Source organism: Balaenoptera acutorostrata, chromosome 3 (genome assembly GCF_949987535.1).
Source record: "Balaenoptera acutorostrata chromosome 3, mBalAcu1.1, whole genome shotgun sequence".
In the NCBI taxonomy this organism is placed as follows: Eukaryota; Metazoa; Chordata; class Mammalia; order Artiodactyla; family Balaenopteridae; genus Balaenoptera; species Balaenoptera acutorostrata.
Window position 1 is genome coordinate 63,369,872 of NC_080066.1, and position 21,045 is coordinate 63,390,916.

At 44.9% G+C, this 21,045-nt stretch overlaps 1 protein-coding gene across 1 annotated transcript; it reads right to left on the bottom strand.

Moving 5' to 3' along the window:
- Nucleotides 1-424: 424 nt before the first annotated feature.
- On the bottom strand, nt 425-12,739 carry LOC103010480 (ubiquitin-like protein 7). Its single transcript, XM_007197715.3, has 6 exons — nt 12,695-12,739; nt 12,384-12,433; nt 11,970-12,137; nt 11,264-11,386; nt 1,872-1,916; nt 425-720 (listed from the first exon to the last, which is right to left on the bottom strand). Exons 1-5 carry the CDS (start codon nt 12,723-12,725, stop codon nt 1,887-1,889), a joined length of 402 nt encoding a protein of 133 aa, XP_007197777.1. The 5' UTR covers nt 12,726-12,739; the 3' UTR covers nt 425-720; nt 1,872-1,886.
- Between the last annotated feature and the right edge of the window lie 8,306 nt (nt 12,740-21,045).

The window sequence follows — 21,045 nt, forward strand, 5'->3', positions numbered from 1 at the left end:
ACGGAGCTTCCTGATTCCTGTAGAATAATGGCAGATGCCTAAATCCCTTCACAATCTTCCAAAACCCACACAGATCAACAAGGAAAGCAAATTACATCACCCCAGCCCTCACCTACAGCATCCTAGGAGAGGGAGAGTACCTTGAGCCTCAATTTACATGTAAATGGGGAGATAAATATCTGAAACCAGCAGAGCCACAACATCAGCTAGAATTATCCCAGAGGGAGAGAATCCTATTGTGAGAGGGGAAACACTGAGGTCAGGTCTGAGACCCGGTGGATCAGAGCACTGGCTACTGGGTAATCGAAAGGAACATTCGTGAAAATTGATGATATATTAGGTCGCAAAAGAAAATCTCAGTAAATTTATTTATTTATTTATTTATTTTTATTTATATTTTACTTTTGGCTGCATTGGGTCTTCGTTGCTGTGCGCCGGCTTTCTCTAGTTGCGGCGAGCAGGGGCTACTCTTTGCTGCAGTGCGCGGGCTTCTTACTGCAGTGGCTTCTCTTGTTGCGGAGCATGGGCTCTAGGCGCGCGGCTTTCAGTAGTTGCAGCACGCGGGCTCTGTAGTTGTGACTCGCAGGCTCATTAGTTGTGGCACAGGGGCTTAACTGCTCCTCGTCAAGTGGGATTTTCCCGGATCCAGGATAGAACCTGTGTCGCCTGCATTGGCAGGCGGATTTTCAACCACTGCGCCACCAGGGAAGTCCTCAATAACTTCAAAAAGAGCAATAATATAAACAGCATTCTCCAATCACAATGCAATAAAAGTATAAATTAATAACACAATTAAAAGCAAAAAGAAACTTTCACCTAGAAAATTTTAAAACTGTATTAAGCAACTCTTTGGTTAATAAGATAATACAAACCAAAATTGCAGAATTTTATAAAATAGCAATAATGGAAACACAGCTTATCTGAATCTATGTGATGCTGCAAAAGTAGTTGTTAGAAGAGAATGTATAACACTAAATATCTAGGTAGAATTAAACATCAATTTAAAAGCTACAAAAATAAAAGCAAAGCAAACCAAAGAAAGCAGAATGAAGGAACTATTAAAGATATAAGCAGAAATTAATGAAAATAACAGAAATTAACAGAAAAATAAAATAAAAAGAATAAATAAATCCAAATGCTGGTTCTCAGAAAAAAAAGAAAAATCAGTCAAATGGACAAACTACTAGCTAACCTAATCAGGAAAAAAAGGGAAAGAGCATAAGTATGCAAGATAAGAAATGACAAGGAGGAAATAACCATTGAAAGAGAAGAAAAATTAGGGCTTTCCTAGTGGCTCAGTGGTTGGGAGTCCACCTGCCAATGCAGGGGACACAGGTTCGAGCCCTGGTCCAGGAGGATCCCACATGCCGCGGAGCGGCTAAGCCTGTGTGCCTCAACTACTGAAGCCCGCGTGCCTGGAGCCTGTGCTCCGCAGCAGGAGAGGCCACCTCAGTGAGAAGCCCGTGCACCGCAACGAAGACCCAACACAGCCAAAAATAAATAAATAAAATAAATTTAAAAAAAAAAAGAATTTAAAGAGAAGAAAAATTAAAAATCTTAAGATACTACTTTTCACGAGTCTAGACAAACACATCTGAAAATGTAGATTAAATAGATAACTTCCTAGGAAAATATTATTTACCAAAATTGACCCTAATAAATATAAAAAATTTAAACAAATTAAATAATTACTCCTCAAAAATTCACAAGGCCCAGAAGAATTCATAGGAGAATCTACCAAACCTTCAAAGCTACTTAAAAAGTTCCAGAGCATAGAAAAAAGAAACTCCCACATTATTTTTAAATAACCACATGCAATTTAAAGAAATCAAGAGGGAAGAGTAGTCTTTGACGTTTATCCACGTATTTACCATTTCCGATGCTCTTCATTCTTTCCTGAAGATTAAAGTTTCCATCTGGTTCCAGGCAAGAAAAGGAGAAATAAGAGAAAAGGAGAGAAGTAGTGATACTTATAACCAGAAAGCAAAGCTTTTCAAGATATCTTTGGCAGAGTTTTGCTTATGTCTCAATGGCCAGAAAACTTTGATGTGATTTTTAGATGGGCACGTTGCCTTCCTAAACAAATTCAGGGTTCTGATGTTAAAGAAGACATGGAGAATGCTTATTGGGTAGGAAGAAAGCAGTGACTGCCACAGTCTACCCTTTTGGGTATCCATCCTTCCATATATAGAATATGCTCCCTCCCTGATGGGGACAGTTCCAAAGTCTCATCCAGACACTGCATCCATATCAGAAGCCAGAGTCTCTATCCCATATGCAGTTTTCTCCACTTAGCCCTGATGTGAATCCTTATACAAAGTCCAGTAACCTACAAACTAAAAGCCAAGTTATTTTCCCCCAACATATCCCATATATAATATTGGAGAAGGAACAAAATTAAACTCCCACATGGGAAAGGGAAGAATGGGAAACACATCAAAGCTACTGCAAATATTAGAGCTATGGGCAAATACCAGATTCTGCTAGACAGGAGCAGCCAGGACTCCCTGCTGGATAGTAATTTCCTTACTCAGCCAACCTACTCTCTGGGAGGAACTTTTTCGACTGTGCTCTGTGGTCCAAGTTCCATCTGCTTTTGAAATGACTTCTTGTGCACTATCCTCTTTAACTATATCTGAAATGTAACTTTGGGGTGGATGCCCTTTCTGCTGTGTGTGTTCGGGGGCCTGGGGTTGAAAAATGATAAGGTTTTGCTGGTCAGGTCCTTAAATTTTCATTTTTGGTGCTATGATTCCCTCAAAAATGTTGTAGGCTTCCAGTCTATTTGCCTCTTCTTCAATCCTATGTGTGAGTAACCACAGCTGAAGCTCCTATGTAGCCATAGTCTGTAAACCTGAAAACCCTCCTCTATTACGTGTTGGCCTCTGTGCTCTGCTTATCCTTCTAGCCTTCAACTTAATGCTCACTGACTTGAGACAACTGGAAACAAAAGGCTCTAGGAGGAGGAGAACACTTTGCAGACCCCACTTCCTCTGTGGAGTGGTGATTCTTAAAGGAAGGTGCTTAGGAAAGGCCCAGGACACCAGTCTCATCTTCTAAGCTATCGCTTGGTGGCCACCACTCCTATTTGGAGAACAGAAGCAATGATCTTTTTCAGCCCTGCAAGTCTCCAAATTATGAGATGTTCACTCAAAGGAAATTTGCAGGCCCTAGCCAGAGAGCCTTCCTTAGTGAAGCGGTACTTCCTTACCTTTTTTATTCAGCCTGCATAACTCTAGCTCATTGGTCTCTCTGAGGACTTTGTTGAAAATAGAACGAAGTCACCAGCACGTGCCAACATTCTGAATCATTCCAGCTATTTTCCCTAACACAACAGACTTGATTGGCATGTTCTATGGTATCTCCCATAGAAGAACAAATTGACCAAATGTTCCACCACTGCCTAACAAGGTCATTGGCATTCCAGTTTGTAACACATGTACACTCAGAACCCAAAAGCCCATCTCTACCACTCAACAAATCCACATTTCAGATTATATTACTTGCAGCATCCCAGTTCAGTATACTGAATTCTCTAAGTGATAGAACTGCATTTGGCTGCATTTAACAGAAACCCAACAAAGTGGCTAAACCTATAAGGGGTTTACTGTTCTCATGTTACAAGGAGTCTGGTATAGGCAGTCTGGGAACTGGTACAGCTGCTCAAGGAATCAGGCTCCTTCTATCTTCTTCTGCCATCCTTAGTGTGTGTCTTTCGGCTTCAAGATCATAATTTGGCTGTTACTCTTCCCGCTTTGAAGGCAGGAAAAAGGGGTTTGGGAAAGGCACAATGCATGTGCCAGTTGAATCCGCCCTCTTTCTTTTTTAATCAGGAAATAAATCACTTTTCCAGAAGTATTACCAGGGACTTTCAGTAGTATCTTCTTGGCCACATTGCCACCCTTAGCTCCAGGGGAGTAGGGGAGACAAATATTTTTAAACTACGAATAAAAAGGGGGTTCTGTAAGTAAAGAAGAAGAGACTAGGGACTTCCCTGGTGGCACAGTGGTTAAGAATCCGCCTGCCAATGCAGGGGACACAGGTTCAAGCCCTGGTCTGGGAAGATCCCACATGTCACGGAGCAACTAAGTCCATGCGCCACAACTACTGAGCCTGCGCTCTAGAGCCCGCAAGCCACAACTACTGAGCCCGCGAGCCACAACTACTGAAGCCCGTGCGCCTAGAGCCTGTGCTCCGCAACAAGAGAAGCCACCGCAATGAGAACCCTGCACATCGCATGGAAGAGTAGCCCCTGCTCACCGCAACTAGAGAAAGCCCGCGTGCAGCAACAAAGACCCAACGCAGCCAAAAATAAATAAATAAATAAATAGATTTATTAAAAAAAAAAAAGAGAGAGAGAGAGAGACTAGATATTGGATAATCAGTTAGTTCTGCCAGACCAATGCGAACTGTTTTACACAAGAAAAGGAATATCTTGGCTCAAGTAACTAAAAAGTCCGGAAGCTGTGCTTGCTTGATCCAATGGCTTAAGAAAATCACTAAGACTCCGGTTTCTCTTCATCTCTCCACTCTGCCTTCCTCCATGTCAGAATAAACTGAGGCTGATTCCCCCTGTGGTCCTCAGATGGCTCCCAAGGCCACAAGCTTTCTCATTCATGCCCAGTGGGAAATATAGAGTATCAGCATCCCAGCATCTGTAGCTGACATGCTCAGCCCATCACTGGGCTCAGAGGATGGAATGCACAGATTGGCTTGGCCTAGATGGTGAGCTCCAAATCGACATCTAGGATGGAACCATTGCAGGAACTACAAGGATCGGATTCCCCAACGGAAAGTACGGTCTGTTGAAAAGGGGCCAGGGACCTCGGGGAAGGAGGTGGGGAAATGGATAATAAGAAGACAACCAACATATGTCCTTAGGGTAGCTAAAGAAGAAGGAGTCAGTCAGAAGGGGGATTAGTTAACAGTGGGAACACTGAAAAAAAGGAGGGTCTCTGAAGCGACATTGTCAGTGTTCATCTGAGCATTGGCTGGGGAGAGGGAGGTCTCATCCAAGGTCATATCCTGTCCAGTTCCAGTGGCAGATCCATTTTTACTGCGAGGGTCTTGGAAGCACACTCCTGCTATTCTCGGCCCCCCACTCCCATTCTGGTGCTCTGGTTCCAGCTCACCATGCAGCCTTCTGATTATATTTGACTTCCCAAGTTGTTTTCTTACAGGGAGTGAGTATCTTAATCAGAGACTGGAATGCTTGGCAATTCTGGTTCATGGTGTGAATTAATACATCAGCATTCTGATTTTTAAATTTGCTTTTTTTTTTTTTTTTTTTTTGCTGCACTGTGCGGCTTGCGGGATCTTAGTTCCCCGACCAGGGATTGAACCTGGGCCCTCGGCAGTGTAAGCATGGAGTCCTAACCACTGGACCGCCAGGGAATTCCTCAGCATTCTGATTTTTACATTAATTGCTGACTCACTGTGTCAGCAAAAGCTCTTTTCTGAGCCTGTGTGGCTGAGGACCAGACCCCAAAGTCCTGGTGTTTCCAGAACATCTGACAACTTGTGAGTCTATTAGCAACAAGCCAATGGGTTTTCCTTGAAGATCCTCACATTGCATGTGTCCAACCCATTGTCTATTTCTTGCGTACTGATTTGAGGTTTCCTAGAGTTCAGGGTCTTATGCTGGAATCCCACTGTATCATTCCTGTTGCTGGAATGATGCAAAGGCTGGGTTAGAGCTGATGCAAAGTTCTTTTTCATCTTCAGGATCTCTTGCTGTGAGCCTCATGACCTGCCTAGCTGCCCTTTTGATCCTACAGTAGAAGAATCTATGCAGTACAAACTTGAATCTTACATGAACAGACACTTCACACAAGAGGATATTCAAATGTTCATATGAAAATATACTCGTGCTCATTAGTCATAAGGTATATGTAAATTAAAATCAAAATGAGATATTACTACATACCCATCAGAATGGCTAAGATTAAAAAGACTTGGGAGGGGCTTCCCTGGTGGAGCAGTGGTTGAGAATCTGCCTGCCAATGCAGGGCACACGGGTTCGAGCCCTGGTCTGGGAAGATCCCACATGCCGCGGAGCTACTAGGCCCATGAGCCACAATTGCTGAGCCTGCGCGTCTGGAGCCTGTGCTCCGCAACAAGAGAGGCCGCGATAGTGAGAGGCCCGCGCAGAACAATGAAGAGTGGCCCCCACTTGCCGCAACTAGAGAAAGCCCTCGCACAGAAACGAAGACCCAACACAGCCATAAATAAATAAGTAAATAAATAAATAAATAAGTAAAGACTTGGGAATTCCCTGGCAGTCCAGTGGTTAGGACTCTGCACTCTCACTGCTGAGGGTCTGGGTTCAATCCCTGGTCGGGAAACTAAGATCCCACGAGCCACACGCTGTGGCCAAAAATAAAAAAAAATTTAAATTAAATTAATTATTTAGTTATGTATTTATTTATTTTTGGCTGTGTTGGGTCTTCGTTGCTGCGCGTGGGCTTTCTCTAGTTGCAGCAAGCGGGGGCTACTATTCGTTGTGGTGCGTGGGCTTCTCATTGCAGTGTCTTCTCTTGTTGCAGAGCACAGGCTATAGGCATGCAGACTTCAGTAGTTGTGGTTCGTGGCCTCTAGAGCGCAGGCTCAGTAGTTGTGGCACAAGGGCTTAGTTGCTCCGCGGCATGTGGGATCTTCCCGGACCAGGGCTCGAACCCGTGTCCCCTGCATTGGCAGGTGGATTCTTAACCACTGCGCCACCAGGGAAGTCCCAAAAAATGTTTTTAAAGACTTGACAATACCCAGTGTTGGCAAGGACGTGGAGAAAGTGGGACTCAACATTTCTCCTGGGAGTGTAAAGTGGTACAGCTACCTGGGAAGTCTGTTGGGCAATATGTATTAAGCTGAACATACATTTATCCTATATCCTGGCAATTCTACTCTTAACTATGTATGGAACAGAAATGCATACATATGCTCACCAAAAGACATATGTAAGAATAGTCATTGCAGCATTATTCCTAATAGTTTTAACTGGAAAATAATCCAAAAGTACATCAACAGTAGAATTAATAAATACATTGTGTTATATCCAAACCATGTTATACTATAAAGCATTGAAAATGAAGGAACTACTACTGCTATTCACAGCAAACTGGAAGAATCTCATTAATATGATGTTAAATGGAAGAAGCCAGACACGAAAGACTATATATGGTATAATTCCATTTAATGTTTTTTTTGTTTGTTTGTTGTTTTTTTTTTAATTAATTAATTAATTAATTTAGTTTTGGTTGTGTTGGGTCTTCGTTTCTGTGCGAGGGCTTTCTCTAGTTGCGGCGAGTGGGGGTCACTCTTCATTGCAGTGCGCGGGCCTTTCACTGTCGCAGCCTCTCTTGTTGCGGAGCACAGGCTCCAGACACGCAGGCTCAGTAGTTGTGGCTTACGGGCCTCGTTGCTCCGCAGCATGTGGGATCTTCCCAGACCAGGGCTCGAACCCGTGTCCCCTGCATTGGTAGGCAGATTCTCAACCACTGCGCCTCCAGGGAAGCCCTATGGTATAATTCCATTTAGAAGATGTTCAAGAGCAGGCAAAAGCTAATCTATGGTTAGATGTCAAGGTAATGGTTACCTCTGGAGGAGGAGGTGGGTAATGACTGGGAAGGAGCCTGCGAGCTGCTTCTGAGTGCTGCTAAATTCTCATTTTTGTTTTGGGTAGTGATTATATAGATGTGTACACTCTGTATAAAATTCATCTGGTTATACAAATGATAATTTGTACACTTTTCTTGGCTGGGCTGAGTGACATGTCTATAGGTCGTCTGATAGACAGCTAACCTAGGCTGGCCTCTTCTAGAGCATTTTAGGAGACTCAGCTCTGCAACATGTCCTCCAGCAGGCTAGCCCAGGCCTATTCTCCTGGTGATGGCAGTGGTGCAAAAGGGCAGCTCCCAATGTTCAAGTCCATTTCAAGCCTCTGCTTTCATCATACCTGCTAACATTCCATTGGCCAAAGCAAGTCATGTGGTAAAAGCTAGAATCAAGGGGAAGGCAGGTTACTCTGCTCACGGGCACTGCAAAGTTATGTGGTAAAGGGCATGGATCTAGGGAGGATGATGAATTGGGCCATCAACACAGTCTACAACTTGTGGGAGAAAGAAAAATGAAGTTAATGACAATATAGTGAAACATATATGATAATTGAGAGAAGTACAGGGTGCTTTAAGGGCGCAGAAAAGGGCACATTTTATATTTTATCTGATATTAAAATTATTCACGGAAAAATTTATGCATGGACATTTCCCCTTCTAGACTATGAACTTCTCGTATATGCTTCATTTTCACATCTTCCACAGCTCCTGGCATAAAGTAGGCACTTGAACATTTGTGAAATAAATGTTCAGCCATAAAGGTAGTAATTTCTTCTTCGCCCATTTTTATTTCAGGCTCTAGCAGAAGAAAGAGACCCACATATGCAGCAAGACATATTTTTATATTTTACAACCATTTTAGTGAACTCATAATCTCCATTACAGAATAGGCTCCAGTCAAGCGAAGGGTTGGAGGAGTTCCAACAGAGAGATGGATGGAATCATTCAAATTTTGATGTGTTCCCTTTTTCTGGTGGTGGTTGGGTGTCTTCTTTTTTTTTTTTTTTTTTTTTTTTTTTTTTAAAATACTATCCAAAGGAGCTACTCTCTCTGACACGCGCTATTTCTTTCTTTCTTTCTTTCTTTCTTTATTTTTGGCTGTGTTGGGTCTTCGGTTCGTGCGAGGGCTTTCTCCAGTTGCGGCAAGCGGGGGCCACTCTTCATCGCGGTGCGGGGACCGCTCTTCATCGCGGTGCGCGGGCCTTTCTCTATCGCGGCCCCTCCCGTCGCGGGGCACAGGCTCCAGACGCGCAGGCTCAGCAATTGTGGCTCACGGGCCCAGCTGCTCCGTGGCATGTGGGATCTTCCCAGACCAGGGCTCGAACCCGTGTCCCCTGCATTAGCAGGCAGATTCTCAACCACTGCGCCACCAGGGAAGCCCTGGGTGTCTTCTATGTATTTTTTAATATTGCAGTTAAATATACATAACATGAAATTTACCATTTTAACCATTTAAGTGTACAGTTCAGTGGCATTAAGTACACTCACATTATTGTGCAACCATCACCGCCATCCATCTCAAGAACTTTTTTATCTTCCCGAACTGAAATTCTGTACCCATTAAACAACAACTCCCCATTCTCCCTGCTCCCCAGCCCCTGGTAACCACCATTTTACTTTCTGTCTCTATGAATTGGACTATTCTAGGTGCCTCATAGAAGTGGAATCATACAGTTTTTTTGTGACTGGCTAATTTCACTTAGCATAATGTCCTCAATGTTCATCCATGTTGTAGCATGTGGCAGAATTTCCTTCCTTTTAAGATTGAATGATACTCCATTGTATGTATATACCACATTTTGTTTATCCATTCATCTATTGATGGACACTAGGGCTGCTTCTACCTTTTGGCTATTGTGAAGTAATGTGCAAAGCAAATTCCACCGAAGTATGGAATTCTGGGGTGGAAAGTGCCTCAACACTAAATTTGAAAGTGAGATGAGGGACTTCCCTGGTGGCGCAGTGGTTAAGAATCCGCCTGCCAATGCAGGGGACTCAGGTTCAATCCCTGGTCCAGGAAGATCCCACATGCTGCAGAGCAACTAAGCTCTTGTGCCACAACTACTGAGCCTGTGCTCTAGAGCCTGCAAGCCACAACTACTGAGCCCATGCACCGCAACTACTGAAGCCCTTGCGCCCTAGAGCCTGCGCTGCAACTACCGAGACCGAGAGCTGCAACTACTGAAGCCCACGTGCCTTGAGCCTGTGCTCTGCAACAAGAGAAGCCACCGCAATGAGAAGCCCACGCACTGCAACACAGAGTAGTCCCCACCCGGGCGCAGCAACAAAGACCCAATGCAGCCAAAAAAAAAAAAAAAGAAAAAAAAGAAAGTGAGATGAATCATAGCTACATTAGGACCATATAGCTAAGACTCATGGCCTGATTAACTTTCACCAGAGGTTTCTGATAATGATACCAGGAAGAAAATAAGTATTACTTTTCTGAGGGGACTTCCCTGCTGGTCCAGTGGTTAAGAATCTGCCTTCCAATGCAGGGGATGCAGGTTCCATTCCTGGTCGGGGAACTAAGATCTCACATGCCGTGGGCAACTAAGCTTGTGTGCCAGCACAGCCAAAATTTAAAAAAAAAAAAAAATTACTTTTCTGAGGGTGATAAATCTGGCTGAGAATTTAGGTATAGGATGAGACATTAAGCCAAGCTTCATTATTATTATTATTATTTTAATTTTTATTTATTTATTTATTTTTATTTTTTTTGGCTGTGTTGCGTCTTCGTTTCTGTGCGAGGGCTTTCTCTAGTTGCGGCGAGCAGGGGCCAGTCTTCATTGCGGTGCATGGACCTCTCACTGCCGTGGCCTCTCTTGTTGCGGAGCACAGGCTCCGGACGCGCAGGCTCAGTAGTTGTGGCTCACGGGCCCAGTTTCTCCGTGGCATGTGGGATCTTCCCAGACCAGGGCTCGAACCCGTGTCCCCTGCATTGGCAGGCAGACTCTCAACCACTGCGCCACCAGGGAAGCCCCAAGCTTCATTATTAACCCCAGCAACAATATCCAGAGTGTGGCAGACACCATGATTTCAAACTAGTCTCAGGGGTGGAATGTCATAGGTGGACTGACATAGGCCATTTCTAAGGTTGGCTGCCTCTGCCTGGACACCATGTCCCCTCAACTAAACACCCCTTCCCTGCCTGGCTAACCTCTAACTAATTCTTTGACAGTCAGTCCAAACACCCCTTCCTCAGAAAAGTTTTCCCCGACCTAGGCTCTCACCTCAAGCCTGGGCTGGGCTTCTCGCCCTGTTGCTCCCTCACTGCAGTAACTGCCCGGCACCCCTCCATGGCAGGGATGAGCACTGGCTCGTCTCTACCCCAGGAGCTGGACCCAGGCCTGGTATATACATGCTCAAGGCTCAGTCACCGCTCACAGAATGGGTGAGTGTCTCTTCAATTAAAACTGCCACAAGTATTCAAGCCAGGTGGTCAGCGGAGCCAGGCCGTGGTCACTGGGTGCAGGAGTGGAAGCCACAGGGACAACTGCCCGTGCTGGGAGCATCCTCTCCTGTCACACTGCCACGCGCCAGCTGCTCCTGGAGCAAAGCAGGCCAAGTGGGAAGGGCCTCCAGAGAGCAGAAGAAAGCTCAGTGTCCAAAGTAACTAAGAAGCCATGTGAACATCAGGAGTGGGGAAGACTGACCTGAAGGCTGGGCTGTCCGGAGGCCTGCAGCGCATGCTGTAGAGCTTGGCTGAAGAGATCATTGGTGATGGGCGTCCCTGACTGGACGCCGGATAACATTGGGGAGGTCCCTGAGGAATGGCCCTAGAGACAAACCAGGGTCAGTGCCATGCTCAGAGCCACCTCAGTCTCCCAGCACATACCCACTGCTATCACATCACCCCAGGGTGCCCCTGGGTGCCCAACAACTGCCTCCCAGCAGGGGCCTGCATGAGACAACCACACAGAGGTTCCCAAAAGCTCTCAATGTGGGCAGGAAAGGTTCTGTTCTCTTTTGCTCCAGGGAGATGGAATGGAGGCCCCGACCTAGCCTAGGACCCAGCACTGGGAGAGATGGCCTTGGAAGCTGGAGTGACTGTCACCAGGAATGCTTAAGCCTGTGATGTTTGGCCACTTTCAGGGACAAGGAAGGGTATATCATGTGATGGGAGGTTCTTCCAAAGTGCTGGCAGGAGTTAATCAGGCCCATGATGAACCCCAGACTTCTAAGCCCTAAAGGCTGGTGAGGGGAGGTCGCCTGAGCTGCAGCGGGAAACCCACCAGGGCTCCAGGTAGAGTTCGGCTCAAAGCAGATCTAGCACCAGGATCAGCAAAGGTAAATCCATTCTACCACTGGGACCTTCTCCCTTAGGGGCCTGGCCTTGATCTTCCCGCCCTCTCTCCATACCTGGGTGCCAGGAGTTGGCGTGTGAGAGCTGCTCTCCGGAGTGCTGGCCAGGGCCAGGGCGGTGGCCAGCTCACTCTGGGTGATAGGCCGGGGCCCGGCAGCTCCACTGTACCCCAGGGAAGCTGGGCGGGAGCTGGGTGTGCTGCTCGAGGGCGTGGACCTGGCGCTCTGAACAGGAGAGGCACCAAGAATCAGGGAAGCAGCCCTGTGACATTCTCAGATGAACCCCACCCCCGCTCCAGGAACAGCTCTTGGGGAACCTCCCCAAGCTGCCAGGTTCAGACAGCAATAGTATGACATAGCTGGGTCACCAAAGGGCCTCCGATCACCTCCCAGCTGGGGCGTGCCAGGTCCCAGGGAGGGGTGCATCCCCAGCACCATCTCCCCCAAATGGCAGGCAGCCAGGCCACTTACTGGGTGAAAGTCATCCTCATCATCAGAGAGCCCTTCAAACAGGAAGCCACCTGGAGGAGGGAGAACAGATTTCAGGAGGAGGAACAGAAAGGCACAGGCGCAGCTCCAGAATCTCAGCTCTAGTTACTCTCCAAATTCATATTTTCATCTCTCCCCTTGGAAAATTACAGGACAGATGCACTCCCTGACTCAAACGGAGAGTTCCCGAGGAACGCCCTCTGCCAGCACTATACATAGCTGCTGAGTAAAGCAAACCCCTGGACCACTGCCCGCTCCCGAGGGGGCCTGCGTTCCACTGTCCTGGGGCTCACCTGGCATATCCCGGTACGAGCTGGAGGGCATGCCCTGGAAGAGGAGTCGCCCCTGTGCTGTGGCTACGGGCTGCCGGCAGACTTTGAGCCTTACAGCTCTCTCTGGCGTGGCAGCTTGCACACTCACACACTCACCCAGACCCACACGCTCCCCTCCCCGTAGGGACAGCCCGGGACCCGCAGAGCCATTTGCACGCACTTCCTGCGGCGCCGCACACTCCTCACTCACCCAGGCTGCATCTAATCCTGCGCCCCGCCACTTGCGCCACGCTTCCTACCTTTCCAGATAGCAGAGTATAAAATATATTTATAATTTGGTATACAAAATATCAATTTGCAGAGACGTGGATGGACCTAGAGACTGTCATACAGAGTGAAGTAAGCCAGAAAGAGAAAAACAAATATCGCATATTAACACATATATGTGCAATCTAGAAATATGGTACAGATGAAACTTTTTGTAGGGCAGTAATAGAAACGTAGACGTAGAGAATGGACACGTGGACACGGTGGGGGAAGGGGAGGGTGGGACGAATTGGGAGATTAGGTTTGACATAAGTACACTATCATGTGTAAAATAGATAGCTAGTGGGAATTCCCTATTTTCTTGAGAACTAGGATTCTCAGTGTGGAAAAGGAAAGAAACATGTAATATACAAAAGGTTACATAAACTCCTGTAGTCTTGAATTTGAAGTAGCAGTATAAATTATTTCTATTTCTATCTTTATAAACATAGATCTATATATGGATATAGATCTAGGTCTCTCCCTAGCTCTCTCCACTGAAGCAGCTTAGAAATAAGGACCAATCCAGTAGAAATAAGCATCCCTAGTGCCCAGATTGTGGTCTTGAAATTCAATTTCCCACTAAAACCCATCTGAGCTTTTTATCTTTTAAAATTTTTTTATTCCCCCCCACCCCCTGTCCCCTTTAGAGCTATCAGGCTCTAATCCAAGTGTAGAGATGTATGCTCAGGCTATGAAGCTCAATACTTTGAGAACTGCCCTGAATGCTCAATTTGGCCCTGGGTTAACCTCAGCCTATTGGATCCCTAGAATCTCTGGTTCATTGAGGGGTGAAGGTTTGTTCACATGTGAACTTGGAAATGCAATTCAGTTTGGACCTCTTAGTGTACTGTACCCTTTTAAAAAAAATTTTTTTTAAAATTGGGGTATAGTTGCTTCATTTATTTTTTATAAATTTATTTATTTTATTTATTTATTTTTGGCTGTGTTGGGTCTTCGTTGCTGCGCAGGCTTTCTCGAGTTGCAGTGAGCAGGGGCTACTCTTCCTTGCAGTGCATGGCCTTCTTACTGCGGTGGCTTCTCTTGTTGTGGAGCACGGGCTCTAGGCGTGCGGGCTTCAGTAGTTGTGGCACGTGGGCTCAGTAGTTGTGGCTCATGGGCTCTAGAGCACAGGCTCAGTAGTTGTGGTACATGGGCTTAGTTGCTCTGCGGCATGTGGGATCTTCCTGGACCGGGGCTCAAACCCGTGTCCCCCGCGTTGGCAGGCAGATTCTTAACCACGTGCCACCAGGGAAGCCCTATAGTTGCTTTATTTATTTTTTTAATAAAGATTTAATTTTATTTATTTTTGGCTGTGTTGGGTTTTCGTTGCTGTGTGAAGTCTTTCTCTAGTTGTGGCGAGTGGAGGCTACTCTTCCTGGCGTTGCACGGGCTTCTCCTTGCGGTGCACGGGCTTCTCCTTGTGGTGGCTTCTCTTGTTGTGGAGGACGGGCTCTAGTTGCGCGGGCTTCAGTAGTTGTGGCACGCAGGCTCAGTAGTTGTGGCTCACGGGCTCAGTAGTTGTGGTTTGCAGGCTTAGTTGCTCCACGGCATGTGGGATCTTCCCGGACAAGGGATTGAACCTGTGTCCCCTGCATTGGCAGGCGGATTCTTATCCATTTCGCCACTGGGGAAGTCCCCATCTGAGCTTCTTGAAGAAATGGCTTATTGTTGTGTTTGGGGCAGGAAATGTAAAGATGAGCCTGGAACTCTTGTCATGCCAGACAGTAAGGCAATGATCAGAAAATTTTAGGTTAAGTGTTAAAATGACTCAGCCACAAGTTGAAGAGGCTCCACTGTGATGGTTACCATGGATTTCAATATAAGCAAATGCAGTTAAATATATTGGGGAAAATGGGAGCCATTTTGGAGAAGAAAGGTAAAATTATAGAGGAGGGGAAGACTAGAAAAGAATATGTAGGGTTGAATTGGAATTTGAAGTATTGGTATTAGAACATATGTAATAAAATATACTCCAACAAAAATTAATGAAAAAAAGAACATATACATGTTATTTCATATATGTAACATATATATGAAACAGAAATATAGATGAATGGGTTTTTGTGTGTAAATATGTATTTCATAGGTCTATCCACTGAGAGGAACTGGAAATAATGACATCTCAGTGACAATAAACACACCCAGACTTGGATTCTAAATATTATTCACCACTAAAAGGAACCAAAACTGTTTGGATTAATGACTGATATGACAAACTTTGTGAAAATCTCCCAAATAATTTATGAAAACCGCAGTGAGGTGATCAGTCTCCACCTACCTGGGACAGTTGATGAAATTTAAATTACATCTGTGGATTAGATGGTAGAACTGTATTAATTTCTTGATTCTAATGGGTTGTACTGTGGTAGGTAGGAGAGTGTGTCCTTGTTTTCAGGAAATAGCCACTGAAATATTTAAGGGTAATGGGGCATCATATCTACAACTTGCTTTCAAACAGCTTGGGGATGGGGGTGGGAGAATAATATATATAGAGAGAGGGTGAGAAAAAATGATAAGGTAAATGTTATAAACTGTTAACAGTTGGGGACTTTGGGTGGTTAAGAGGGAATTATTTCATACTATTTTTGCAACTTTATTGTAAACTTGAAACTACTTTAAAATAAAAATATCACATTCTCAAAGACAATCTGAGCACATGGGGAAATATTCAAGTTAAGTGAATTATGCATTAACATATGCAGTATAATCTAAATTTTGTTGAATACAAAATTTATTTAATTCAATAAAATTACATTTTTAGAAACATTAAAAAAAGTTAACAATTGTCATCTATTAGTGATAGAGCCATGTTAAAGCAAAATAAATTTGGAGGACTTATGCTACCAGATGCCAAGACCTACTCTAAAGCTACAGAAATCAAGTTGTACGGTTAGTGGCACAAGGATATGAAAATACATCAGTCGGACAGAATAGAGTCAGAAATGGACCAATAGATAACAGTCACCTTATTTATGACAAAGCTGCCAGTAAAATTCAGTGGGGATGGGATTAAAAAAAAAAGTAGGGCTTCCCTGGTGGCGCAGTGGTTGAGAATCTGCCTGCCAATGCAAGGGACACGGGTTCGAGCCCTGGTCTGGGAGGATCCCACATGCCGCGGAGCAACTAGGCCCGTGAGCCACAATTGCTGAGCCTGTGCGTCTGGAGCCTGTGCTCCGCAACGAGAGGCCGCGATAGTGAGAGGCCCACGCACCGCGATGAAGAGTGGCCCCCGCTTGCCGCAACTAGAGAAAGCCCTCGCACAGAAACGAAGACCCAACACAGCCATAAATAAATAAATTAATTAATTAATAAAAAAAAAAAAAAAAGTAGTTCTTATCAATTGATACCCTATGGAAAATAAGAATCTTGATTCCTATCTCACTTTATACATAAAAATTAATATGAAATTAATCATAGACCTAAATGTGAAAGATAAAATTTACAGAAGAAAGCATAGGAAAATATCTTCATAATTAGGGCAGAGATTTTTAAAATAGGACACAAAAAGCTCTACCCATCAAAATAAAATTTCATAAATTAGACTTTCAAGAAATTCTTTAAACATCCCATTAAGAGAATAAAAATACAACCCACGAACTGAGAGAAGATATTCACAATATACATTTTTGACAAGGACCTACATCTGTTAAATTCTCAATTTTAGTGACAGTACTTCTTATTTCTAAAAGTTCTTTTTGGTTCTTATCAAATCTGCCTGTTCTTTTTTTATCATGTGTTATTCTTTCTTAAAGTCCTGATAGCTTCTTCAGTGACTTTAATAAATTTTTTCATGCTTATTTTACATCTCTTTTTTAATTGACTTCCTAATATCTAACATTTTTGGTGTTGTGACTTGTTCGTTCTGCTCTTTCTTGTTTGTTCTGCTTTCTCTTCCATGAATATTTGTTAATTCTTCTTGTGAAATCTTCAGTTTAGCTTTCTTCTTTCCTGTTGGATGGCATGAGTTTTGGTAGTGTTGCTCCAAAAAGGATTTATATTTGCTTTACCAAGAACCCCAGGACCAATTTCTCTTAAGCGTACTTTTTAAAAAAAAAATAAATTTATTTATTTATTTATTTTGGCTGCGTTGGGTCTTCGTTGCTGCGTACAGGCTTTCTGTAGTTGCAGCAAGCGGGGGCTGCTCTTCATTGTGGTGTGCAGGCTTCTCACTGCGGTGGCTTCTCTTTGTTGTGGAGCATGGGCTCTAGGCATGTGGGCTTCAGTAGTTGTGGTCATGGGCTCAGTAGTTGTGGCTCACGGGCTGTAGAGCACAGGCTCAGTAGTTGTGGCACATGGGATTAGTTGCTCCACATCATGTGGGATCTTCCCGGACCAGGGCTTGAACCTAAGTCCTCTGCTTTGGCAGGCGGATTCTTAACCACTGCGCCACCAGGGAAGTCCCAAGCATACATTTTATTGTATGTAAATTATTTCTAAATAAAGTTGACTTAACAAAACTTGAGAAAATACCTAAGATAACATTTTGAGGGACATCCCTGGTGGTCCAGTGCTTAAGACTCTATGCTTCCACTGTAGGGGGCACGGGTTTGATCCCTGTTTGGGGAACTAAGATTCTATATGCCACACACCATGGCCAAAACAAAACAAAGATAACACTTTGAGCATGCTAACTTAATTATTTTGTTTTATTTTCATGTCTTTAGTTTTTATATTTTTTATTCATACAGATCTGGTTTTTGTTGCTTTCTGTAAAAGAATGAACTGGATTAAAATTTTTAAATTGTAGACCTCAAGTGACATGTTATTTGCCTTTTTCCCCCTTAATAAAAAAGCAGACCAGCTAGTCAACCTCACTCACCCAAAAGTCACTGACTACACATTTCCTCCTGCCACTGAATCTTTAATCTCTTAATAGAATGCCCTAGTTTAACTGTATGTTAAAATGCAGACCCAGGGACCAATTTTGGACGTTTCTGGGAGTTTGGCCACTAACTTACACAAAATACAGGTCTAGGGTTTCAAATTCTCAGGGAAGACTGTTCTTTCACACGTCAACTCCCCTTTCACTGACCTGCCTTCATAGCCAAGCAGAGAAGTTTTCTTATCTTCTCTTAGTGTTGATGCATGGGTTTGGGTTTTTGGTTTTTTGTACCCTGCCCTTTTACTTAGGAGGCAAATATTTTAGTTTTTAAAAAATATTTATTTATTTGGCTGCATTGGGTCTTAGTTGCGGCATGCAGGATCTTCGTTGCAGCATGTGGAATCTTTAGTTGTGGCACGTGGGATCTAGTTCCCTGACCAGGGATTGAACCTGGGCCCCCTGCATTGGGAGTGCAGTCTTACCCACTGGACCACCATGCAAATCTTTTAAAGGTTTCAACTTTATGTAGTGGTATCAGTTTCAGTTGCTCAAGGGCCCAGCCCAGTGTTTTGGTGTTAAAAGAAAAATCTCCAAGCAAGGCTTCCAGGACCACTATTCTCTCTGGAAAGGTGCTCATCAGCTTCCAAAGCTCACTGCTTTTTTCCAGTTATCCCTTCATTTCTAGCATCTGAGGATTTCCCATTTCTCCTGTGACCACAGTTACGTGATTTTTAATAGATGTATTATTTTATACATTTGTTTGTAGCAGGAGTACTTACAGATGATTTTCATTTGCTGTCTTGCCAGACCCAGAAATCCCCTTATTAATTTTATAGAGTTATTTTAAAAATGCAAATGTGTACTTTAAAAAATAAATTTATTTATTTGTTTATTTTTATTTTTGGCTGCGTTGGGTCTTCCTTGCTGTGAGCGGGCTTTCTCTAGTTGTGAGCGGGGGCTACTCTTCATTGCGGTGCATGGGCTCCTCATTGTCGTGGTTTCTCTTGTTGCGGAGCACAGGCTCTAGGCACGCAGGCTTCAGTAGCTGTGGTGCGTGGGCTCAGTAGTTGTGGCTTGCGGGCTCTAGAGCGCAGGCTCAGTAGTTGTGGCACATGGGCTTAGTTGCTCCGCGGCATGCAGGATCTTCCCGGCCCAGGGCTTGAACCCACGTCCCCTGCATTGGCAGGCAGATTCTTAACCACTGCGCCACCAGGGAAGCCCAAATGTGCAGTCTTATAATTTGTTTTCCAATAGCAAATGATTGGGCAAATAGTCTCTTGAAGGTTTAATGAAAAATTGTCCACCACTTTCTCAGAGAAAGCTAATGAGGGTATATGTCTCCAAATATGGATTGACGGAAGGACTGGGCCTGGACACTTTCTTTTTTACCATGTCTGGTCATTTGTCTTGTGTCCAGACTTCTAATTTTATCTAGAATCTGACCACCGCACCTATTTGGTAAATTGGTTCCCAAAGAACCTGTTTGGTCCTGGGTTATTCCTTCATTCATTTATTCATTTAATAATTTATCATTACAATGTACAATTCAGAACTCAGAGAGGCGTACCTCCTTTCCTGGGGGCAACAAGCTACAGCAAGACAGCCACATTGGTAGATGAATTCTTTATTCAACACATATTTATTGCTCACCTACTATGTGCCAGGTCCTGGTCAACTGCTGAAGATAAAGTGGAGGGTAAGATAGTCATTGCTTATTCTCCTATGGAGCTTATAATGAAATGAATCAAAACAAGAAACTCATAAGCACCTAGTATATTCAGTTCTGCTATGAGGAACACCAGATGAAGACAGCGTCCCTGTCTTCTCTGGCAGGCAGTCAAGGCACAGTACTGAACAATGTTTAATAAAACACTAAAGTATGTGGTTCAGGTGCAAGTACCTTAGTAGATAAGAGGAGAAGGAGCTTAAAGAGGCCTGGATAGTTAGGAAGGATTTCTGAAAGAGAGGTTATATCTAAAAATGGGTAGGATGGGGGCGAGGCTACTTTGGGGACAACTATGAGGAACCTAGGGTTCAGCAAGAAGACAGTGACAGACTTTCGTGAAAATCTCCCGTATTAGAAGAGCAGAGGAGTGACTAGCCTCCAGCGTCAGGCCCTCCGAGACCCTGCAGTTTATCTGCTCTCCTCAGTCAAGCTATCCTGCTCACAGTTGCTGCCTTAGTCCCAGGCTGTACATTGGGACGTTGCAGAGTCATGCTTTTACGTTTGTGCACACCGGATCAGCCTTTAGTTGCTAGGACCAACCCCATTATTTTTTTATTCACCTGTGTTTTTTTTTGTTTTTTGCTTTCCTTAGTCCTTGAATTAATTCCTCGAGTAGAGTCCAATCAGAATAGTTGGCTAATCCTAACCTCTGTGCAAACATCATCTATTCTAATCGCGCATCTAACAGTCAGCCCTCGGTACCGGCGGGCTCCGCATCCGAGGATACGGAGGGCCGACTGTACTATGCCATTTTATATAAGGGATTTAAGTATCCGCGGATTTTGGTATCCACGGGGTGGGGGTGGGGGTCCTGGGAGAAAGCCCCCGCGGATACCGAGGGACGACTGTATGCAGTTTCTCTAAGAGTTCAGCGGAAATTGCCCTCCCCGAATTGATTCCCACCATTGCATGCTGGGGCGTAAGAGGAACCCGGCTTGGTAACTTCTCTCAACGAACCAACTTTTGGAGGAAGTCATCGTTGGGTTCCTGGTATGCCCTCAAAGGTAGGGTCGCCACAAGAAGCCAGAGGCGAGAAGCACAAAAGAGGCTGACTTCACCCGAAGGCAGGCCGTTTTCTGGTGAGGGCTGCAAGGCTGAGGCGTGTCTGAAGAGGCCGCTCGGGAAAGGGCCCTCTGGGAGCGAAGGGTCGAGGCGGGAGGGGATCCGGGGTCCGCGATGTGCCCAAGAGCCCGGCAGTGGGAGTTCCCACCTGCGGCGCTGTAAGGACCCGGAGTAACCGAAGGACTCTGCATGCGTCCCAGGACAGTGGGGGAATCGCGGGGCTGTAAACCTCACGCCAAGCCCCGCTCTCGTAACCTGCGCCCTGAAACACTGACAGCTCTAGACTCCTCTCCGACGAAAGCACGAAGACACTCTCGCGCCGGAACTTTCAAACCGCAGAGAAGCTACGCCCTCCCCGGAACCGGAAGCTTTACAACTAGCGCCACTTGCAGGCTGGCCAATTATAAAGGGGCGGGGGCCGCAGTAGGAACTGCAACTCCCAGAATGCAGCGC